Genomic DNA, 21,164 nt, shown 5'->3' on the forward strand with positions numbered 1-21,164 from the left:
CCAATTCAAATGTAAAACACTCTCCCTTCCCATGCATACAAATCTATGATGAGTTTCCAAATCCAAATATAGTAGATAATATTTATAGAGGGCTGAGGTCACAATGTTCGTGTAAGTTAACACACTTCCACGAGCTCCGAACGCCATCCTTCAGCGTGAATATTCTTTATGTATTCTTGTATATTACTAGTTTAGACAAGAAAAAGTTGTTTTGCATGCAGATATACAAAATATGACACTTTGTTTACATAGCAGGGGTACAAAGGGTATCATGCGCGGAAGTCAGTCGGTCGCTTAGTCGTTGAGGATTACTGATTTGGAATAGTCACTGTCTGAGAAATTTGATTAATTCCTAAGCCTGCAGCAAAGGAATTAACACAGAGTTTACAAGCAAGCAGCAAAGAGTATTACAGGAGTGAGTGACTTGCCATTCGCCACCAGAACCACCAAATGGGATGTTCATCCGAATGTACTAAATGCTTTAACGAAAGATCTTTCTGTTTCTTGCTGTGAAGTACAATAAACATCTTCAAAGTTTCACTGGCTAGACCAGCCATCCATGTTCGTTGAACTTGGAACCAAGATTTATAATTCGAAGTTAGGATGAAGCATTTCTGTGACTTACTTTACAAAAGCATTTCGTTTTAACAAGGTGAGACATTTTTGCACTAATTTTTTATTACTATGATTCGAAGTTCTGACAATTTGTGAATTGTTGTTTTTATAGTTCGTGGAAAAATAATAGCGATTTTATGTTAATGCTTAGAGGAATGGCTTTGACCTTTGGTTCAGCTATCAAGACTGTTTTGATTTTCACTGTCCGCTATATTGGACTTATGTGCACCACAAGAGGTTCAACCAACTCAAGGCAGACCAGGTCAGTTACTTTAGAAGCTTGAAAACAATCAACAATTATTTATGATGAATCAATTCTGTTTGAGTATCTTATGCGTTGACAATAAATCATTTGAAAGACGTCAGTGCTAAAATATTTGTCACGCTACGGAAACGTTACCTCATTAATTCGTGTGATAAATTTAGTGAGTGTTTTGAACGTCAAGAACCAGTGCAAAATGTTTTCCTTTCATTTTTCTTTTTATACAGCATAAAATAGCGCACTCAAAATTCACAGACTTACAGTCCCTGTTCCAAACTACATTTCATAATAGAATATGCATGATTCTCTTTGTTTACTAACTGAGACGGCAAAGGATTGAACGGGAAAATATAATTCAGCGAACTAGAAAGTGCATTGTGGACTACTTCTCAATTTTCTGTCAAGTGGTGAATTGCTCTCATTTAGCAAATTTGGAAAGTTTTGTCTATTAATTTAGATTTTTTGGACCAGTTTTGTCCAAGACTTCAAGCTAACTGTGGTGCGTTACCTTTCACAGCGTACAGTCATATTGGCTGCTATTATCAAGTACATTCATGCGGATCACCACCATACTACATGGAAGTGGCGCGACCCAATGTTCCAATATTTGACGCGTGTTTGGAACTGGCCAGAAAAAGAGGTTTAAAGCATTTTGGTGTGCAAGCCATGCAGCAAACGGATTGCATAACTGGACCGAATTTCCTGAAGCCCCAGACATCTGATTGTCTGAAAAGACAAATGTGCAAACTGGACCAAAAGCAACTATCTTATTACTCCTATGATCTGTACGTTATAAAAGAAGTCCCAAGTGAGTCCTAAGATGATGATGATAATGATGACTTACATGTTGGTGATGATGATGAAAATGATGATGATAATGGTGGTGGTGATTATGATCAGGATGATGATAATAATGATGATAATGATGATAATGGTGATAGTGATCATATGTCGATGACGATGACGATGATGAGGACTAACATGATAGATCATGAAGATGGTGATGATGATGTTGGTGATGATAATGATGGTACAGTTGATGATGATGATGATGAAGGTAATGATGGTGATGATGATGATGGCAATGATGACGATGATGATTGATCATACGATAACGACAATGACATAACGATGTCATGACGATAGCAGGAGGATAACACGAGGACGATGATGATGATAACATTGTTTATTGATGATGGTGATGATGATGAAGCTAATAGATGATGATAATTCTGCGGCCATGGTTGATTATGACAAGTACCGTACATGCCCAAAAGAATCAATTCCCTAGAATATATTATTCTTTTCAGATACTTTTTTGAAGATTGTTCGTTCTCCAGTAAACGTTACAGCCAACGAGAAAAACACAGTAGAAATAAGATGCGAATTTGAAGGCAACCCGTTCCCAGTATTGACCTGGCTTAAGAATGAACAAGCCCTGGACTTTAAGCAACATTCCAATAGAATGAAAACAAACATAACGCAACGAACGAGCACTAGTGGAGTCGGTGTTCTTTGGATATCCAACCTGGAGATAGATGACGAAGGATACTACAAATGTAGAATCCAGAATAAAATAAACGTCACGATATCAGAGGCAGGGTATTTGACAATCAGATGTAAGTGGAATACTTCAATAGTAATATATCAGCCGCTTGTAATTTGCATTGTGGTATTCTGTGTAGTGGCAGCAAATAATGAGTATTAGGGATTTTAAGTTGTGACGCTTTCTTTTTGTTTGGATCAGTTTTTGTGTTGTATTGAGTTCACTTGTAATGCCTTATTTGATTTGATTTGATTGTATCGTATCTTTGAGATGCGCGAGAGAATCTGTTCCTTTCCTATATATTTGTTTTGAGTCTTTTTTCCTTTCCTTCAATTTCTATCTTTTTTCACTTCCATATTTTCTTCTTGTTTGCTTTGCTTTGCTTTGCTTTGCTTCGCTTCGCTTCGCTTCGCTTCGCTTCGCTTCGCTTCGCTTTGCTTCGCTTTGCTTTGCTTTGCTTTGCTTTGCTTTGCTTTGCTTTGCTTTGCTTTGCTTTGCTTTGCTTTGCTTTGCTTTGCTTTGCTTTGCTTTGCTTTGCTTTGCTTTGCTTTGCTTTGCTTTGCTTTGCTTTGCTTTGCTTTGCTTTGCTTTGCTTTGCTTTGCTTTGCTTTGCTTTGCTTTGTTTTGCTTTGCTTTGCTTTGCTTTGCTTTGCTTTGCTTTGCTTTGCTTTGCTTTGCTTTGCTTTGCTTTGCTTTGCTTTGCTTTGCTTTGCTTTGCTTTGCTTTGCTTTGCTTTGCTTTCCTATACACAAACGAATGCAAAATATTATATTCTAAAAAACTTATACCTTTTTGGTTTCATCAGTTCTTCGCGATGTTTTCATTTCAACGCCAAAGCCTTACATCCTTTCACTTGGCCAGAAAAATTCTTCTCTTCATTGTCAAGTACTTGGTTATCCACAGGCCAACTTATCTTGGTACAAGGAAAAAGTCCCTGTTTCTCAAATCAAAGATATTCGAACAGTGGTTAATCTAGTCGTTAGGCGAGTTGACAGTGAATTGCTCCTCACGGCTTCTGACGTTGGAGTAAGTTACGAAAAGGCGGGCAACTACACGTGTGAGGCTTATAGTAGAACCTTGAACAAGACTACAAGAGGGACAATAGAAGTTTTGTGTAAGTATCGTACATCGTTAAAGATTATTCTTATTTATTTGTCTCACGATTGTTGCAGTTGGGACGGACCGCGACGTTTGGATTGCTACTGCTAGTCTTGATCATGCGATGGTGTACATTGGAAGGTGGTCTTCTTATATACCGTCATGCAGTCTGACTCCCTTGAGGAACGCGTAGGGGCTGTAATTGGATGCGGTTGGTGGGCGTAATAGAGTGCTTCTTATTTCGAATGGTCGGTCATCCACGCATCAGGAATCTCATTTCCGCTATCTGTGATGCAACCGTACGTCCTTGCTTTAATTTTTGTTGAGCAATACAGAAATATCGTAATTACTCAAATAAATCAATATCCAGTTTTTTGGGGGATCTAGGCTTTTTCATTGGTCATTAAAATGGGCTCAAGGGCTGGAATTATTTTTTTAGTAAAGGAGTAGACAATACTAAACTGGGCTCCCTATGTTAATGACGTTTCTGCGGTCTTCCCTAATAAGATATTGCGGGCTCATCAATAACAAAGATGGCGACTTTTATCGAAGGAAAAGCAGAGAAAAAGGACGGGAAAAAGTCAATTTGATTTATGTTTATTAATCAAAGACTTACCTAACAATCAATATAACATGGACAGAGAGATCCAAGTGAGTAATTAGTGATTTATTCCGTCTACTAACAAGCATTCTCCTCATCACATACCCAAAATTCTCCTACAGCCCATGATTGATGCATGCTGTTGTCAGGAGAGTCTTAAAAATGGAGCCTCTGCCAGCCGTCGAGACCGTGAAATGACGAAAATCTTAAATTTACACGTATCAGCCAGTTAAAATTTGGTCTGAATCGCTAATATTATCCCTAGAAGGTGAAAGGGAGCAACAAACTTATAGTTATTTAGTCTTGTCTGTAGTCTTTCGTATTGTTGTTTCTCGTAATATTTAATTTATATTTATCCGATAGTTAAACCAGAAATCCAACACAAACCGACAAACCAGATTGTCATACAAGGGAAAACAGCATCTTTTTATTGTAATGCCACTGGAGTACCTGAGCCCATGATATCATGGAGATTCAGCGGTAGTTCAACTCCCAAACACACTGGGAACAAACTTGTGATTGACAACATACAAAATACTGAAGAATATGAAGGAAGGTATACATGTATTGCAAGCAGCAAGGCTGGGAAAGCAGAAGAATCTGCATCACTAACTGTACTTGGTAAGACAGCTAATGGGATTTGAAATACTGGGATTTTATATAATGTAAATAATATTTAGGATGACACTGGAAATGGGAAATAGTACCAGTATTGGAGTATTCCTAGGTTCATCACAGGGATTGGCATTTAGATAATTGGGGATAGGAAATGGATTTCTCTATAAAAATTCATTTTTTGCAGATAGATCTGCTATTGTGCCTAAATTTGATGTTAGGAAAATGGCACCTTTGTCTACCTTATCCCTCCTACCTCCCCTCCCTCTCCTCCCTCCCCTCTCTCCTCTCCCTTCCAGCATGAATCCTCCACCCAACCTATGGGTACCTGATCATGGGCATCTATTTATTTATTGCTGATCAATTTTTGTGACACCTCAGTTTTGCAGTGTTGTCATTTCTACATCACTTTTTCAGATCACTGGGCCACCCAAGCAAAACAGGGCCACCCAAACAAAACAGGGCCACCCAAACAAAACAGGGACACCCTAAACAAAACAGGGACACCCAAACAAAACAGGGACACCCAAACAAAACAGTATTGTCATTACAAACTCATGTGGTTGTACACAGGAAGATATTGAATTCCTGTTTACAATACCCTAATTAACAATATTACAGGGACCCATTTTTTGTTTTTTGTTTTTAAAAGTATATTGGGTACCGATAAGCCCCCTTCTCCCTCAGGGACCAGCTGAATTGCCCCACACTGGGTGTCGGTAGTGATGACAGTAGTGACTATTTCTTTATTCCATTTTGTTTACCACTAATGCATGGAAATTGAGAGTAAATTTTTATCTTTGAACTTTGACTTTTATTTTTGGAAATATTTGAGTGAAAACTTCAGGATTTTACTCTCAGAGGTGTTGGGTACCATTTACCCTGCCCCTCTCCTCCCCCTCTAAATCGGGGCCCTAAAGACGTCATGGTTTTTAATCTATAATTTATCGTATCGGATTATTACTTGAATGAAAATGTTGCGAAATGATAAATTCTTATTACTGGGGGTGTAAATAAGGGATGCAATTCCGTTGATCCGTTTAAAGTAATGCCCGAATCTGTCGTTCCTAATCTGCAAATAATTCGACAATTGCCTTGTATTTATTGTCTCAGGCCGACAAAACAAACATAAAACATTTCTGAATAAGGTTTAGAACCGCGATCCGAACTCTGTGATAAGCAACGACTGAACATAAAATGGAATAAATCCGCAATCCGCTGTATCTTTAGGATCCGCTAATCCGTTAAAAGGTTACTTCAGAATCTGTAATCCGGTCCGGACTAGATTATTTGCGAAATACGCCGATCCGTAGACCTATTCATCGCCCTCTATTACGTTAACTTGGACTTCGGTTGTTTATAGTTCCACCATCAAAAAACGCTGATTTGCCCCAAGGTGTCATGCTACAGCTAGGACAAACCCTTCGACTAAAGTGTGATGTGTATGGAGATCCTGAACCATCTTTTGAATGGACGAAAAGACTACTAGGAAAAACTGAACGGATAATGTTAGCTGATCAGAAGAAGGCTGAGCTAGTTATCCCAGACGTGCGTATCAAAGATGCTGTGTATTACGAATGTACAGCAACCAACAGGGTTGGCAAGATAACACTCGATGAAGCTTTAATTGATGTCGATCAGTAAGTACAAATATCATTAACAGAAGTTAGGACGTAATACTTTGCCATTCATGATTCATGAAGAAATAGAAAACGCACGCGATGTGCTGTGTACACTTTTAAAAGCACGCGGGGGTTGGCACGAGAGAAGTGTTAGGAAACACGACGCGTAGTAGAGTGCTTTTCGACACTTCTTGAGTGTTCTGCCAATCCCCAAGTGCTTTATAACACACAGCACAGCAAGAAATTTTTTTTCTTTTATAAAATACAAATTACAATTACGCGAACTGTGTGCTCTCATAAAGCAGGCGCTCTCAACCAATAAGAACGCGAGATTATGAAGTTATTTTATGATACAAAATATTACACTTTCAAGGACAACCGCCATAAGATGTATTGCATCTAGTGCAAAGTCTCCCCCGAGTCAGTCAGTCAGTCAGTCAGTCAGTCAGTCAGTCAGTCAGTCAGTCAGTCAGTCAGTCAGTCAGTCAGTCAGTCAGTCAGTCAGACAGACAGACAGACAGACAGACAGACAGACCGACCGACCCACGGATAAGCAGGCAGGTAGACAGACAGACAGAAAGATTAGCGGACAACGAACCAGCGAACTGAAACACCTTGCACAGAGGCAACATGATAGATCGTCGAAAAGAAAAAGTTTTGGCTATAATTTATTCAAACTATTTTCCTGTTTCGTATTTTTCTCAGCTTCTCTCGATATTATCAATGGGGGAGAAAACTTTACAGCGGTCGCTGAAGGCAACGTGACGATAAGATGCGTTGCATCCAGTGAAATCACTCCAACAGTTAGAATGCTAAAGAATGGTGTGGAGTTGCAGACAAAAGAAAAAGTTTCTGACGACAAAAAAGTAGTCGTGGCAGAGTTGACTATCATATCTGTGACAACTGATGATTCGGGATTTTATGCTTGTGAGGCCACAAACAGGCAGAAATCGGTCCAGGCTGATGTACGCCTCGTCGTTGATGGTAAGTTATGGACTTTGGCGCATTCTCTTAATTCATGGTTCCGACACTCCTTAGTTACGGTTGCTATGTCCCACAAGGTTAACGATTTAGCTAGAATATCTCAGAGTTTAAATTTCTGATCGCGGAAAATTATTCCTAGATTGTTTCAATCGCTTAATGTCCTTTAAATATAAGAGTAAATTGCTTAGTAATCCTTGTCGTGCTAAAATACTGTGTAGTTGTTTGTGGGACAAGATTTGTATTCCACTGGGAAAACTGCTGCAACGGTTATTGGTTCTGAGTCGGAATCATAATATTTTTCCATTTCAGACCACGTTTACTTGAGAATAAGATTATTAACCTGTTCTTATCAATAAGATTAGTTGTTTGTGTCGTATACATACTCATGTGTATTCTCATGCTCAACTGTTAAACAAAGAAATGATACTCAAGGGAATGACACGTGTTTCTGAAATGGGGAATCATCACGCCCAAGGCAAGGTCCATTTTGATTGCAACTAAATGTGTGTGTTTGTTGTTTTTTCATTTGTTGTTGTTGTTGATGGTGACTAAGAAAGGACAAATAGAAATATATGCTCTAGAATGACCATACTCAAAGACCAACGTCCATGGAATATGATGTGGGAAATTCTGATAAATGAAGAGTAACGAAAATCTCGATATATGTTTTCAGTACCGATCAAGATCGATATGGATGTCACTCTTCAAGATCAAACATTCTCTGATGAACTAAAGGATACGTCTTCAGAAAAATACCGGAATTTATCAGCCATATTCGTGGAAGAGGTAATTATTGGATGCTTTAAAAATGGCATCTATTCTTTGCTTTTTTCGTTTGTTTTGTTGGTACTGTTTGTTTGTTTGTTTGTTTGTTCGTTTTGTTTGTTTGTTCATTTGTTTGTTCGTTTATTTGTTTGTTTATTTGTTCGTTTGTTGCTGTAGCTGTTTTTGTGGTGCTATAAATGAGTGTAAATGAAAATCATGCCTATTTTTAATTTTTCAGCTGACTAAAGTCTACATAAATGAAACAGGGTTCGAGAGAGTTGAAGTCTTAGGATTCAGGTGAGTTTAATGAAACGAAACGACCGAATAAGCCTGATAGACCGACTAATGACCCTACCCAACAAACGAACTAACATATGAAAGATGAATAGTTTTGAAATCAAAAATAATATTTTCTATATTTTACATTCGTTTTATGAACAGAAACGGAAGTGTGGCCGTTCGATTTCGTGTCATTTTCAAAGTAAAAGTCCAGAAACCTGAAGACAAGCCTCCTCCGGATACAAAAGTGCGCATTGCAAATGTCGTGGTGCGCAGAGTCGTGGAAACTCAGGGTGTGGTGGGCACGTTGAAGATTAAACCTGAGTCCGTTAAACCATTGGGTAAGATGAAAAACCCATCTTCTTGAAGGCTAACAGGAAGATACAAAAGAACTTGCACAGATTCCATCAAGAAAAAGTGTGATTTCTTTTGTATTTCATGTTAGTAGCTTTGCATAATTTTGAAAGGGGTCCATTCTGCGATTGAAATATATTTTTTTGAAATCATTAGAATTTTTTGAAATCATCATCATAATTGTTTGAAATCCTTGTCTGAATCATTAGCAACTAGTATGAATTTGATTCTTGGGTTTTCATGGGTCCAAGGTGTACGAGTAAACGAAAAGAGAATAAGTGAATGGGATCAAAAATCAGAGAAATGAGAAAAGAAATAATAACAAAATGGAACCCGACACACCAGAGGTGAGAGACGATTGCACTACTGCTAACCCACTCTTAATTTCCCTTGAATAAAGAGATCAAAAACACTCTAATCGCATATGATGTGGGAATAAAGGGAGGAAACCCGAGATCCCAGAGATGACAAGCGAGCGCACTACTGCTAACCTACCCTTAGATTCCGTTCTTATCTTTAGAGTCAGTCGAAAACTAACTATATCTTATTATCATCAGTAAAACCTCCATCACCAAGAAACCTAACTGCTGTAAACATCAAAAAAAGACAAATGGCAATAGAATGGAAACATCCTCTCTTTCACGACAACTATGACGTCAAACATTACGTCATCAAATACAAAGTGTTCGGCAATTCTTGGCAGGAGATACAATTGAATGGTAAACATGTTAACAGGTACCTCCTGGAAGATCTGGAGGCTGGTACCAGGTATTCTATCCAGACTCATGCCGTCAATCACCTGGGGGAAGGGTTACCTAGCAATGTAGTTGAAACACAAACCTTATCTGGTAAGTAGACTGTGAGTAGCTAATACTCCTCTTTACCTAAAAAATTTGGACTTAAAAAATTAGACTTTTATTACCTGAAAATATAAACCAATTACTGAATCATTACTTAAAGGTAATTAAAATCGAGCTTAATGGGTCACCAAAATTCTATCCAGTCATTAAAGTTCTGGGCCGAGTTGTTCAAAGCTGGATTAGCGCTAATCCAGGATTAACTCTATAGGTCTTATTAAGAGTTAACCCAGGATTAGCACTAATCAGGCTTTGAACAACTGGGCCCTGTAAACCAATCCAAACCAATCTGGGCACGAGTTTTGTTAATCCCTTCAAAACAAGTCTGAGTTTTTTGACTTAATTGTTCTTTTCTGTTTGCAGCTTTTTGGGAGACATTTGCAAAAGTGTTCATTCCACTCCTCATCATCGTTCTTATTATTATTATCATCGTGCTTTTCTATCTACGAAGACGGCGTCTTCGGAATAAGAAGCGTCGTGAGATGATGGACAAAAATCGGGTAGGAACTTGGATATAGTATATGATTATTACCTTCTTTTTGATGACCTCTTATCAAATTTAAAGTTACGTTTTTTCTCATAGAAACCGCGCTAATGTAGGTGGTTTGGCTGTGCGCGATTCTGCGTAAAGTAAAGGCTTTGCACCATAACGTGCCCACGGCCATAATAAAGGTTGGGCTGCCCGTGGTAAGATGGCAGAACAGTAAATAGATCCCTTTGCTCTTGGGAATAAAATTCTTTCTTATGTAAAACGATTGTATTGTTCCTGCCATCTAACATGGCTGCCGTCACGTGATGGTGCAAAACCATCTTTTTGTTTTGCTTGATTGTGAGGCTCGATTGTTGGACGTGTAGAGTTAGTTCTCACACTTAATTCCAGATGATTTTTCTCTGGAAAACCTAGATGATGCGTTCTGAAATGGGAAAGCATTATGTGCAAGCTATAAAAACATATAACAAGGTTTGTCCTAAATTCATCAGCATAAAGAACTTCTAATCAAAGAGAAAAAAATAAACGAAGAAGATGATGTCATGGAAACCATAGAACTTCCCCAGCGATGGAAAGAAATACCACGTGACAAACTTGTTCTTGATAAAGAACTTGGCTCTGGTCAGTTTGGTGTGGTGTACAAGGGATTCTTGAAGGAGAAGGGAGAAGATGAAGTTGTACCATGCGCTGTCAAAATGTTAAAACGTAAGTGAACGACAACAAACAGACCCCTTGTATTGATTTCGTCTTTTCTTATGCAAAAGCATCCATTGTTTAGTCCCCCAAAACAATTCCTCTTGGGACTCAGTGAAAGGGGTGTATTAAGGTAGGAATAACTTTAAAGAGGCACTTGGATGAAAACGCCCCAATTTGAAAGTCCAAATAACTGAAGTAATTGAGGATAATATGACTCAATTATGATTATGAAAATCAGATTAGTGAAAATTTTAGCCTGGGAGCCACTTGCTGTTGAGATATTCTGGTTTAAAAGCAAAAATAGGGTTGAGTAAATGACGTCACTTACTAACAATTTAGTTGCTGAATAAACCTGATATTTTTCATACCCCACTTTTGACTGTCAAGAAAATATGTTGCTTGGCTACTATTGGGGCCATATACATAGGTTTACCTCATTTACAATTTTCGTCGATTTTCATCCAAGTGCCCTTTAAATATAACTATGGTGCTACAAGTAGCATGCGCTGCTACGTATACGGCGTTTTCTCTCACCGCTGTATAGTTCAAGCTTGAGCAACCATATATGTTAGTTGAGTTTGTTTGATGTGTTGTTCTCTCCCTAGGCGTGTAGTTTTTCTCCTAGTTCTTCAGTTAAGCTTTTCTAATATGTTGTTTATTCTCTCTCTCCCTTGTCAAAATCAATGGAACAGACTGTTTTGTAATAAATATATACATCAGTCCTATGGTGGAGTGGATATGAACCGGTATAATGTACGGGGAAGAAAATTAAGAGAACCCCAACACTTTGCTAGATTTGTGTTTTTAAAGAAAAAGTCACTACTGTTGAGTGCAAGCACAGCCTAAAAACCTGATTGGATGATGTTTTTTTTTTTACTTTTTCAATGTGTGATTTTGTGTAATTATATTTCATCTTTTTCTTCAAGCGAACGCGTCTCAGGAGGCAACTCGTGATTTGTTCAACGAGCTAGAAATCATGGTATCAGTAGACGAACATCCTAATATTGTCAACCTTTTAGGAGCATGCACAGGAAAAGGTATCAATATATTCTAAAAACATTTTTTGGTGAGGTTCAAGATACAGTACTAGTTTTGTTATATATGTCGTGCCGTGACCGTAACTATGCCATGTCAGAGCATTTTGATTGGAAGAGAAGTAATCTCGCGTGCTGTGATAGGCGCAGTGGAAGTCGTTAACCCGTATCGTACGAAATCGAAGATAATATATTTGGGTTCTATTTGAATCAGAGTAGCGCAACCATTCTTTGTAGTACACTAGTCATGTAAGCATCATACCGTAGTACTTCTATCTCTATTCTTGTCAGTCATTTTTTGTATTCCAAAACCCTCGTTTTACTCCCTTGCCTGCAATTATCCAGGCCCCAATGCAGTGATGCTGCAATGTTCAGTCTCTGCAAGCGCAACCTTGATTTATGGACTACAACCCTAGTTCTACCCTCTCTTGTTTGGTCCTCCCTCGCGTCTGTTCCAACAAAACGCTGTAGTAAGCGAGAAACAGACTTAATTACAATTAAAACTAATTTTCTGTATTTTTTTTTCTTATTCACCACAGACGGTCCATTGTACGTGGTCGTCGAGTTCGCTGAGAACGGATGCCTTTTGGATTATCTGCGTGCGCATAGAATGCCGTTTCCTTCGGCAAATGGAAATATTGAAGACGTTTCTTCACTCAAAAACCAGGAGAAGATAAGACTTGCTTTTGATGTTGCTACAGGGATGCAGCACCTGGCGAAGTTTAGGGTAATGAAGAAAATGGATAAATGGAAGGGGGTGGATGGTAGTCAGTCAGTCCGTTATGGATGGATGAATGAGAACTTGGGCAGATGGATGGATGGATGGATTTAAGGGATACAATTTCTTTCTTTTTGTACCTCTTTCCAGTGTGTACATCGTGATTTGGCCGCCAGGAATGTTCTCCTTGGTAAGGACATGATCGCTAAAGTAGCTGACTTTGGTCTGGCAAGGGATGTGTACGAACAAGGATTCTACGAGAAATCATGTACTGGGGTACGAAAATGTGTCTATCATCATTCGATTCCCTCGAGAGTGCTAGAAAAATTGTAGCGCAAAATATAGTCCTTGTTCATTAGGGTAGCACTTAATAGCCAGTGGCTAACAACATGCGCCTTTCATTCCATGCCATGATTGAATTGGAATTTAGAAGTTGATTTTTGCAGGAGGATGTAAACCAGAGAGCCCGGAGAAAACCCTTTAAGCACAGGAAAGAACCGCCCATTCACATAAGACGCCGGGTTAATTCGGCGATCAAATCCATAACCACAGCGATGAGAGTTCCCATATTTTTCTTTCATTTATTTTCATTGCCGCTTTATTTTCCTTAGGGGAAATTGCCAGCCAAGTGGATGTCGATAGAAGCACTTGAGACACTGAAGGCTACCACGGAAAGCGATGTGTGAGTATCACAGAAGGCGCTGTCTTAGTCTTGTTTCCATGTTGTCCTTCCTTATTGGCAAGTGTAGCCCAAATGGAAATATAAATGCGCAACGTATTCCGCGCACAATCCCCACAATTGTTTTCAGGATTCTCTGTCATGGGCCTGAAGTACGTCTTTACAGCTTTTCTCATTCACACGCGTGAAATCGTACAATTTGCTATCGTGTCGAAGTTAATTTTAAAACACTTACATTTATGTCTTATTTTTATGTCTCTGCTCTATATGGATTCGGCATAGAAACATAACAAAACTTTCAGCTAATTACGTAGATTGCACATTATCGTATTCATTTATATATTTGTATTTCTCATTTTGCATTTTTTTAATAGATGGTCATTTGGTGTCTTGCTTTGGGAAATAGAAACTGGAGGTTGGTATACGATACGTTTTTTTTTTTCTTCTTCAAAATATCGATGATTTAGTTGAGCGAAGTATCCAAATTTTGTTTCAGGTAAAATGCCCTTTGCCGGGCTTGTGTTCAACGACATTCTTAAGGCTCTAAAGTCTGGTGTAAGGCTGCCACAACCAGCATACTGCAGCGACGAAGTGTAAGTATCATCACTTTACCATTTCACGGAACTGTTGGGACATCCGGATGTCACAATGAAGACGACAGCACGGCACGATATGATAGTCGACGTAAGACGTTTTGTATTCCCACTCGAGTATTCACCCATGCGAACACGCACGCACGAGTCTTTTGACTTTTATAGGGGCGTAGGCAAAAACGAGATTTGCGATCTGGACCACAGGAAGTCCTTACAAGTTTTATTATTTCTCTCCATTTTTACACTAAAGGGGAGTCACGAGACCTTAGATCTGCCCCCTCGTGACGCCCTTGTTCCATCAAATTTGCAGCGGTCTAATTTAGTATTTTAAGATCACTCCTAGCCTGAAGCCGGATTATGGAGATTGCGCCCCCCAAATACGAAAAGAGCTCTAGCGTTTTTAAACACTACTGTTAGCTGCAGCTGTTGTGGATGTTGCATTTGGTTCGCTTATACTCGCACAGAACAGTGTTAGTGTGAGATGCCACATAAAACCAAACATCGATTTCTTCACCTTGAAACAATCTCTCAGAAATAGCTCTCAGAACCCCGAAACAACCTGTAGGCTGATCAAAGTTCAAAGTTCGAAGTCGAAAACTTTTTTCACAGGTATTCCATAATGAGAACATGTTGGGAAGCAGACCCCAGAAAGCGGCCAACGTTCGGAGATTTATCTTGGAAACTGGATAATCTCTTCATTCATTATCTAGAGGACTAGATGACTGCGCATGTGCATGCGCATGACCAATGTTGTACCGGGACCTCGGTGCTGACCACAAAGAACGCAGGAAGTAGAGATTAGAACTACGGTTTGAGCTTGTACGCATGCGCTAAGACTATGCTATTCATAATATGGTCATCTTGCTAATTAAAAAGTACTAGTTATGGGAAAAACGTAAAGGTACGGTACATGCACATTAGCATGTATTATAGTGCACCTAACCCCTGATACAATACTTTCAGTATTGATTCTACATAAAGTAAATAGTTGAATGGTGAAATATTTCTTCATTTGAATGTTGCGTATTTAAGTTATTAAGGTTTATACTTGCAATATGTTACTGACTGTGACGTCACCCCAGGCTTCATTAAATATACAAATTTTGACTGGTTCATACAAAGAGTTTTTAAAAAGAATCGATCATTATTATACTCAAGGTTTCCACAATGTTTATCGTAAGTCTGATGTCTCATAATGGCTAGTGTTTGGTACTGAAAATTAAAAGAAATACACTCAAAAGCCTGGGTGACGTCACAGTCATCAATGTAATGGAAGTATAAACCTTCATAACTTAAAGATGCAACATTCAAATGAAGAAATTTCTCCCGTTCAACTATTCACTTTATGTAGAATCAACACTGAAAGTATTGTATCAGGGGCTAGGTGCACTTTAAATATGATATAGTTCCTATACAAGGAAAATTTTGAGGCTGATAAAATGAACGGAGCATGCGCGTAGACATCAGCCGAACTAAAGGTAATAACCATTGTTGAAAATTCTTTCTACTTTTTTATAAAAAGAAAATAATTTCAGAGGAAATGATAAGATGTATAAGTTAATGGTAAGTTTATAAATTGTGGACTATAATCAATAAACTAATGAACATTCCTCTAAATATCCTTTTCAAATCTCTTGCGGCGACAGAACTAGAAATGAAGTATTTCAAAAAAATAAAGCGAAACGACAAAAAAAAAAAAAAAAAAAAAAAGAAAGAAAGAAAAGAAGAAAAAAAACACACAGAACAACAGCAACAAAAAAGAAAAGGAAAGAAAGTATGGGAAGCGATTACTACCTAGCATAAAAAGTGTAAAGATCAATTTTTACTGCCTTTACCGTCTCCATAGTTTTTTTCCCACTGCAGTCCAAGTTTTTCATTTCACCGGAGTTTTTATGCAGGATTCAAAGGGGGAGTGAATCATAGATTTATGGATGCGTCATTCCAGACTGTAAAGTACAGGTATAGCGTCACAGTAAACAAATGATTTGCACGTGACGTTATAGTCCAAGAAAATAACAACTTAAAATTAATTATGAATGCTATATACTTATTTCTTTTATTTGTTTTAGAGCACTATGATGTGACTAAGTTTAGGAAATTTCAGATCGTTTCGCCGTTTTGTGTCCGAGTTGTGCAACTTTTGCAGAATTTTCTTCATGTGTCTGACCTTACCCTTCTTACGGACCTGAAAAGTCATAAAAATGGGGGGGGGGGGGGGGGGAAATCGCTACATGAAACATTTTTATTGTTTTGAATGTCTTAAGTTCGATTTATGTATGTCTAAAGTGAGTTTGATATTGTTGCTTGCGTGATTTTTTTTTTGATTTGGTCTCCATTGCTGGTGGACCAAATTAGTCCAACAGCGAGTTTTTACCATATATTTACGCTATAAAATCGGAAACTTCATTTGACCATAGCTCGTTTCAGAAATGCTCTAATGCTCCAAATTTTAGCTAAAAGTTTATTGGAACCGAAGAATATTCTGGCACCAGCAATAACCACGTGGTTGCAAACGAAGACTACAATATAGCCACAAGGTCAGATAACTGATGTATAATGAGCAGAAATTGAACAACTGGAACGGATGCTTTCTTTAATTGGTGTATCCTTCAGCTAAGCGACAAGAGCGCTAATCCCTTGGCATCAGTGGAGTGTCACTACTAGACGTATACAGAACAACGAGGAAACCCGAAGAAGAGGTACGAAAGTACTGTAAACGAACAAGAGTACGAAGATGGTTGGAGTGAAAGGAAAAGGGATTCGTGGTAATCTAGTATATCTGTGGAAACAACACTTCTAAACTCAATCGAAATTTATTTTCGTTGCGAGTTTTAGACACGAATAGGAACGTTAAAACTAGCCAAGTAAGCAAAAATCTTCTCTTTTGATTACTGTAATGATTTTGTACGATATATTTTAAATGTCATCACATATTCAGTCTTAAAATTGGAACAGTTTCGTTTGACTTGGCTTAAAGACTCCACACATTGTGTGTTAAATATAAATGATATTTGCGTTTCATATTAGAGTAATGATTTTATACGATGTTTTTTAAACGTCAAAATGAGTTTTTGCATCACATATTCAGTCTTAAAATTGGAACAGTTTTGTTTGACTTGGCTTAAAGACTCCACACATTGTGTATTAAATATAAATGATTTTTCATGGTAGAGCAATGGTTTGTTGAGGTATCCAACGTAGAATGACTGTGACCTCACGTTTTGTCTTTGCCGTTCTCTTGGCGTCTACCGTGACTTCTTGGTGTTCAGCGACCGACAACACAGGTAATAATAATATCCGCTAAATATCATTGCAAGTCTTCTAAATATAGCAGGTTTTAAGTTATAGAGGTTGATCAGTATTTTATAGCTATCCACTTATATATTGGATGCATAGCATCATTAGCTAATTTTCCCCATATCTCTTTAAGGGATGGCTTGTGTGTTGAGTAAGCGACCCCATATGCATGGTATTTAAACGTGATATGTATTCCATTAATTAGTCTAAACGATGGATTAAATGCAAGGATTTCCGTGTGGTGCCTATAAAAGCTAGACTGGGAAACGATGCCGCGAATATTTGTAGGCGTAACGTATCTTACCGTAACTACACGTGGTGATTGGATGAATTACATCGGAAAGACAATGGGAAACCATTTTATTGTTACTTCATGAAGTACCGTGTACGTGCTGTAAGTTCGTGGTATATGTTTTGTACTCGCGCGAAAACCGCATTGCTACCAAATGTACACGATTCGGTACGATTCTCACTACTGAGAAAATTTCAAAATTTCTTTAAGTTGAAATTTTGTAAGGTTAAAAGGTTTCCACGACAAAAACTCCGCCCTGTCTAAATATTTTACGTAACAAGCATATAAAACAAGAGCCAACGCCCAAAAATGAAGTAACAAAATAGTCACGTCATGGCTTAGGATAACAGCACTTCCGAGGTTTGAGTAGCTCGAGGAGGGAAAACACGGTGAACTCTAAGGTTTCTAGAGCACCTCACATCTTGTAGACCGTAAACCGGCTCCCCCGGAGCGGTTGAACTGGATTTGTTTTGCATGTTAAAGTCAACCGCATACGTTGTGATATCCTTTAATACCCAGATGGCGAGGAATAATTTTAATGCCTTGTCTGCTTGCACTACGTGCATTCCTTTGCGCCCTCATATCATTTCCCTCCTCCGTTTCACCCTGAGGGAGGGAGACACGGAAAACGTAAGCGCAAAGGATAATATATTCTCAACTGCTGCGAAAGGGAATAGTAATAATACTAAAGGAAGTGACACGTGGTTTGAAATGGAAAAAAAACAAACTAATATACGCAAGATAAAACGCTTTTTTTCAGTCGTGCCGGATTATTTTTGAAACGCGTGTAAATTGTCAATCAGCGCAGTCTGCTTCGGTTAGAGAGGTTAAAAAGCTTAAGAGTGACTGTCTGTAACGATCAAGCAAAATTCAAAATCCGTGGCAAACTTCGAAAAATCGATTTCGCTCATACTTTCAAGTTAGTTAGGGTAATGTATCCTAAGAATCGCTGTATAGTTGGTTTGATCAAATAACGCTTTATTATGGAGAAAAATGGAATTTTTCAAACACTCCCGAAAACGCCCGCGAAGTTCGCGACAGTAAATTTTGACTCAACTTTCGCGGCTGCTGGACACAAAATAAGCAACACTGGGAATTAAAACAACCCATATTCTTGAAGAACAATCTATTGAGTACGATATGCGTGACTTTGGGATCAATTGTACAATTTTAAGATAACAAAATAATTTTATTCGCTAGACGTGTGTTTAGAGTATCAAAAAGTAGGTCTTACAAAAATATTCATTCTGAATGTGCTTAACCTCTCAGTCGCGTGAAACTTCGCTGGTTGATTATTCAGATGTTGGTCTTTCTAGTGATGTAAAGAAATCTTTGGGCAAATGATTGTGTGTCACGCAGTATGTCTTCAAACTTTGGTCAAATTACTCATTTCTGACCTCTGGCCGCTTTCTATAACAGACAAGATACTAGTGTTTATAAGTAAAATATAAACTCAAAAACAAGCCTAAAACACTTTTATAGCCTTAAATAATGTAGCTGTTTAAGAATTCTTACCTGGCAAACTCTGAAACCTGGATTTTTATGAATGTTTTTAGACACAACATCGATCTGGTTTCTTTCATTACCGACTCAAACTTGTCAACGGCCGAGTGCCACAGGGAGCCCAACCTTTCTTGTTGTGGTGCAAAACACAGGAAACCCAGATTGATTAAAAAATCGTTTTAATTTGTTTTAATGATGATGCAAACACACACAATAAAAAATTTCACAACTATTCCAGTAACACTTACTGAATTACATGATAATCTATAATATGAATGACTAATAAAGAGGGGAAAAACCTGCAGTAGAACCTTACTAATGGTAACAGTTCTAAATTGATTTTAAAGAAGTTGAACCGTATACACTACATGCAATTTTTCTGCTCGGCATGTCATCATAAATGATCACCGGCCTCTAAGGTTCATAATTAGTACCGAACAAATGTATGTGACAGAGGCACCCACGATTCTATTGGAGTAGATGCAGAACATGAAAATCTTTGGAAAGTTTTTACGCATCCTTCTTCGGAACAGGTGAACAGCGTGTCATCATCGGTATCGCTGTTTTCCTTGCTGGAATCTGTAGTGGTCTTTGGTTTGTATTTCCTACTTTGTCTAGGTATGATAACGCAGAAATCTGGAACCTGGTCATCAGAATACTCCATCTTCCTAAGGGTGGGTAAGGCTAGAGCTGACGATTTCTTCGTTGTTTCAAATTTCGTGTTGGATATCTTTTTTCCTTTTCCAACGCCGTATGCTCTCCAAACCACAATGTTACGCTTTTTGAAGATAACATCATTGTCAAGGCTTACGCCTTGCTCGATGGTTACAGACAGTCACTCTTTAATACTCCATTTTACAGTTCCGTTCAGTGACCACAAATAATAGTTCCTAGCCGAGGCTGGAGTTTCCGCGCATAGCAAAACTATAGTTTATCATGCGCAGTAACTCCAGCCTCGGCTAGGAACTATTATTCGTGATCACTGAATGGAACTATAAAGAGGAGTATTGGGGCTTGGTTGAGTTTTGGTGAAAGTACTTGAAAATATGTAGGACTCAAGATGAATATAATTTGCATCCAAAGCAAAAATTTTGAAACAACGAAGAAATCGTCAGCTCTAGCCTTACCCACCCTTAGGAAGATGGAGTATTCTGATGACCAGGTTCCAGATTTCTGCGTTATCATACCTAGACAAAGTAGGAAATACAAACCAAAGACCACTACAGATTCCAGCAAGGAAAACAGCGATACCGATGATGACACGCTGTTCACCTGTTCCGAAGAAGGATGCGTAAAAACTTTCCAAAGATTTTCATGTTCTGCATCTACTCCAATAGAATCGTGGGTGCCTCTGTCACATACATTTGTTCGGTACTAATTATGAACCTTAGAGGCCGGTGATCATTTATGATGACATGCCGAGCAGAAAAATTGCATGTAGTGTATACGGTTCAACTTCTTTAAAATCAATTTAGAACTGTTACCATTAGTAAGGTTCTACTGCAGGTTTTTCCCCTCTTTATTAGTCATTCATATTATAGATTATCATGTAATTCAGTAAGTGTTACTGGAATAGTTGTGAAATTTTTTATTGTGTGTGTTTGCATCATCATTAAAACAAATTAAAACGATTTTTTAATCAATCTGGGTTTCCTGTGTTTTGCACCACAACAAGAAAGGTTGGGCTCCCTGTGGCACTCGGCCGTTGACAAGTTCGAGTCGGTAATGAAAGAAACCAGATCGATGTTGTGTCTAAAAACATTCATAAAAATCCAGGTTTCAGAGTTTGCCAGGTAAGAATTCTTAAACAGCTACATTATTTAAGGCTATAAAAGTGTTTTAGGCTTGTTTTTGAGTTTATATTTTACTTATAAACACTAGTATCTTGTCTGTTATAGAAAGCGGCCAGAGGTCAGAAATGAGTAATTTGACCAAAGTTTGAAGACATACTGCGTGACACACAATCATTTGCCCAAAGATTTCTTTACATCACTAGAAAGACCAACATCTGAATAATCAACCAGCGAAGTTTCACGCGACTGAGAGGTTAAGCACATTCAGAATGAATATTTTTGTAAGACCTACTTTTTGATACTCTAAACACACGTCTAGCGAATAAAATTATTTTGTTATCTTAAAATTGTACAATTGATCCCAAAGTCACGCATATCGTACTCAATAGATTGTTCTTCAAGAATATGGGTTGTTTTAATTCCCAGTGTTGCTTATTTTGTGTCCAGCAGCCGCGAAAGTTGAATCAAAAT

The 21,164-nt window shown here is 38.2% G+C and overlaps 3 protein-coding genes across 4 annotated transcripts in view; all 3 read left to right on the forward strand.

Moving 5' to 3' along the window:
* The first annotated feature begins 125 nt into the window (after nt 1–125).
* LOC116300662 (peroxidasin homolog) lies at nt 126–6,396 on the forward strand. 2 transcript variants are annotated; one of them, XM_089030700.1, is made up of 7 exons: nt 126–652; nt 728–877; nt 1,395–1,685; nt 2,188–2,496; nt 3,229–3,537; nt 4,486–4,743; nt 6,101–6,396. In XM_089030700.1, the coding sequence occupies exons 3-7, from the start codon at nt 1,454–1,456 to the stop codon at nt 6,379–6,381; spliced, it is 1,389 nt and encodes a 462-aa protein (XP_088886826.1). In that variant the 5' UTR covers nt 126–652; nt 728–877; nt 1,395–1,453; the 3' UTR covers nt 6,382–6,396. The 2 variants fall into 2 exon arrangements, with proteins under 2 accessions (XP_088886826.1, XP_088886827.1); XM_089030701.1 differs by having other exon boundaries at nt 767–877.
* A 674-nt stretch (nt 6,397–7,070) lies between these two features.
* Nucleotides 7,071–15,123, forward strand: LOC116300656 (uncharacterized). Its single transcript, XM_089030703.1, has 14 exons — nt 7,071–7,343; nt 8,017–8,129; nt 8,347–8,405; nt 8,550–8,728; nt 9,299–9,589; nt 9,962–10,098; nt 10,580–10,793; nt 11,711–11,821; nt 12,358–12,545; nt 12,687–12,812; nt 13,148–13,218; nt 13,590–13,630; nt 13,712–13,808; nt 14,418–15,123. Exons 1-14 carry the CDS (start codon nt 7,169–7,171, stop codon nt 14,524–14,526), a joined length of 1,911 nt encoding a protein of 636 aa, XP_088886829.1. The 5' UTR covers nt 7,071–7,168; the 3' UTR covers nt 14,527–15,123.
* A 1,288-nt stretch (nt 15,124–16,411) lies between these two features.
* Nucleotides 16,412–21,164, forward strand: part of LOC116300659 (uncharacterized) — a 28,162-nt gene continuing 23,409 nt past the window's right edge. The window contains exons 1-2 of the mRNA XM_089030702.1: nt 16,412–16,672; nt 16,980–17,092. Of these exons, the coding sequence (XP_088886828.1) occupies nt 17,011–17,092 (82 nt within the window). The 5' untranslated portion in view covers nt 16,412–16,672; nt 16,980–17,010. The remainder of the gene's footprint in view (nt 16,673–16,979; nt 17,093–21,164) is intronic.

This window comes from Actinia tenebrosa, unplaced genomic scaffold (genome assembly GCF_029948245.1).
Source record: "Actinia tenebrosa isolate PJP-AT-01 unplaced genomic scaffold, QUT_ActTen_1.0 PGA_scaffold15__27_contigs__length_11533743, whole genome shotgun sequence".
Taxonomy (NCBI): domain Eukaryota; kingdom Metazoa; phylum Cnidaria; class Anthozoa; order Actiniaria; family Actiniidae; genus Actinia; species Actinia tenebrosa.

Bases quoted from the DNA above. Each gene is read 5' to 3' on its own strand.
- LOC116300662 (XM_089030700.1), top strand. From the start codon at position 1,454: ATGGAAGTGGCGCGACCCAATGTTCCAATATTTGACGCGTGTTTGGAA. The intron at 3,538-4,485 runs GTAAGTATCGTA...TTTATCCGATAG, and splicing joins AGGGACAATAGAAGTTTTGT to TTAAACCAGAAATCCAACAC. The intron at 4,744-6,100 runs GTAAGACAGCTA...GGTTGTTTATAG, and splicing joins TGCATCACTAACTGTACTTG to TTCCACCATCAAAAAACGCT.
- LOC116300656 (XM_089030703.1), top strand. From the start codon at position 7,169: ATGCTAAAGAATGGTGTGGAGTTGCAGACAAAAGAAAAAGTTTCTGAC. The intron at 10,099-10,579 runs GTAGGAACTTGG...TAAATTCATCAG, and splicing joins AGATGATGGACAAAAATCGG to CATAAAGAACTTCTAATCAA. The intron at 13,219-13,589 runs GTGAGTATCACA...TTTTTTTAATAG, and splicing joins GCTACCACGGAAAGCGATGT to ATGGTCATTTGGTGTCTTGC.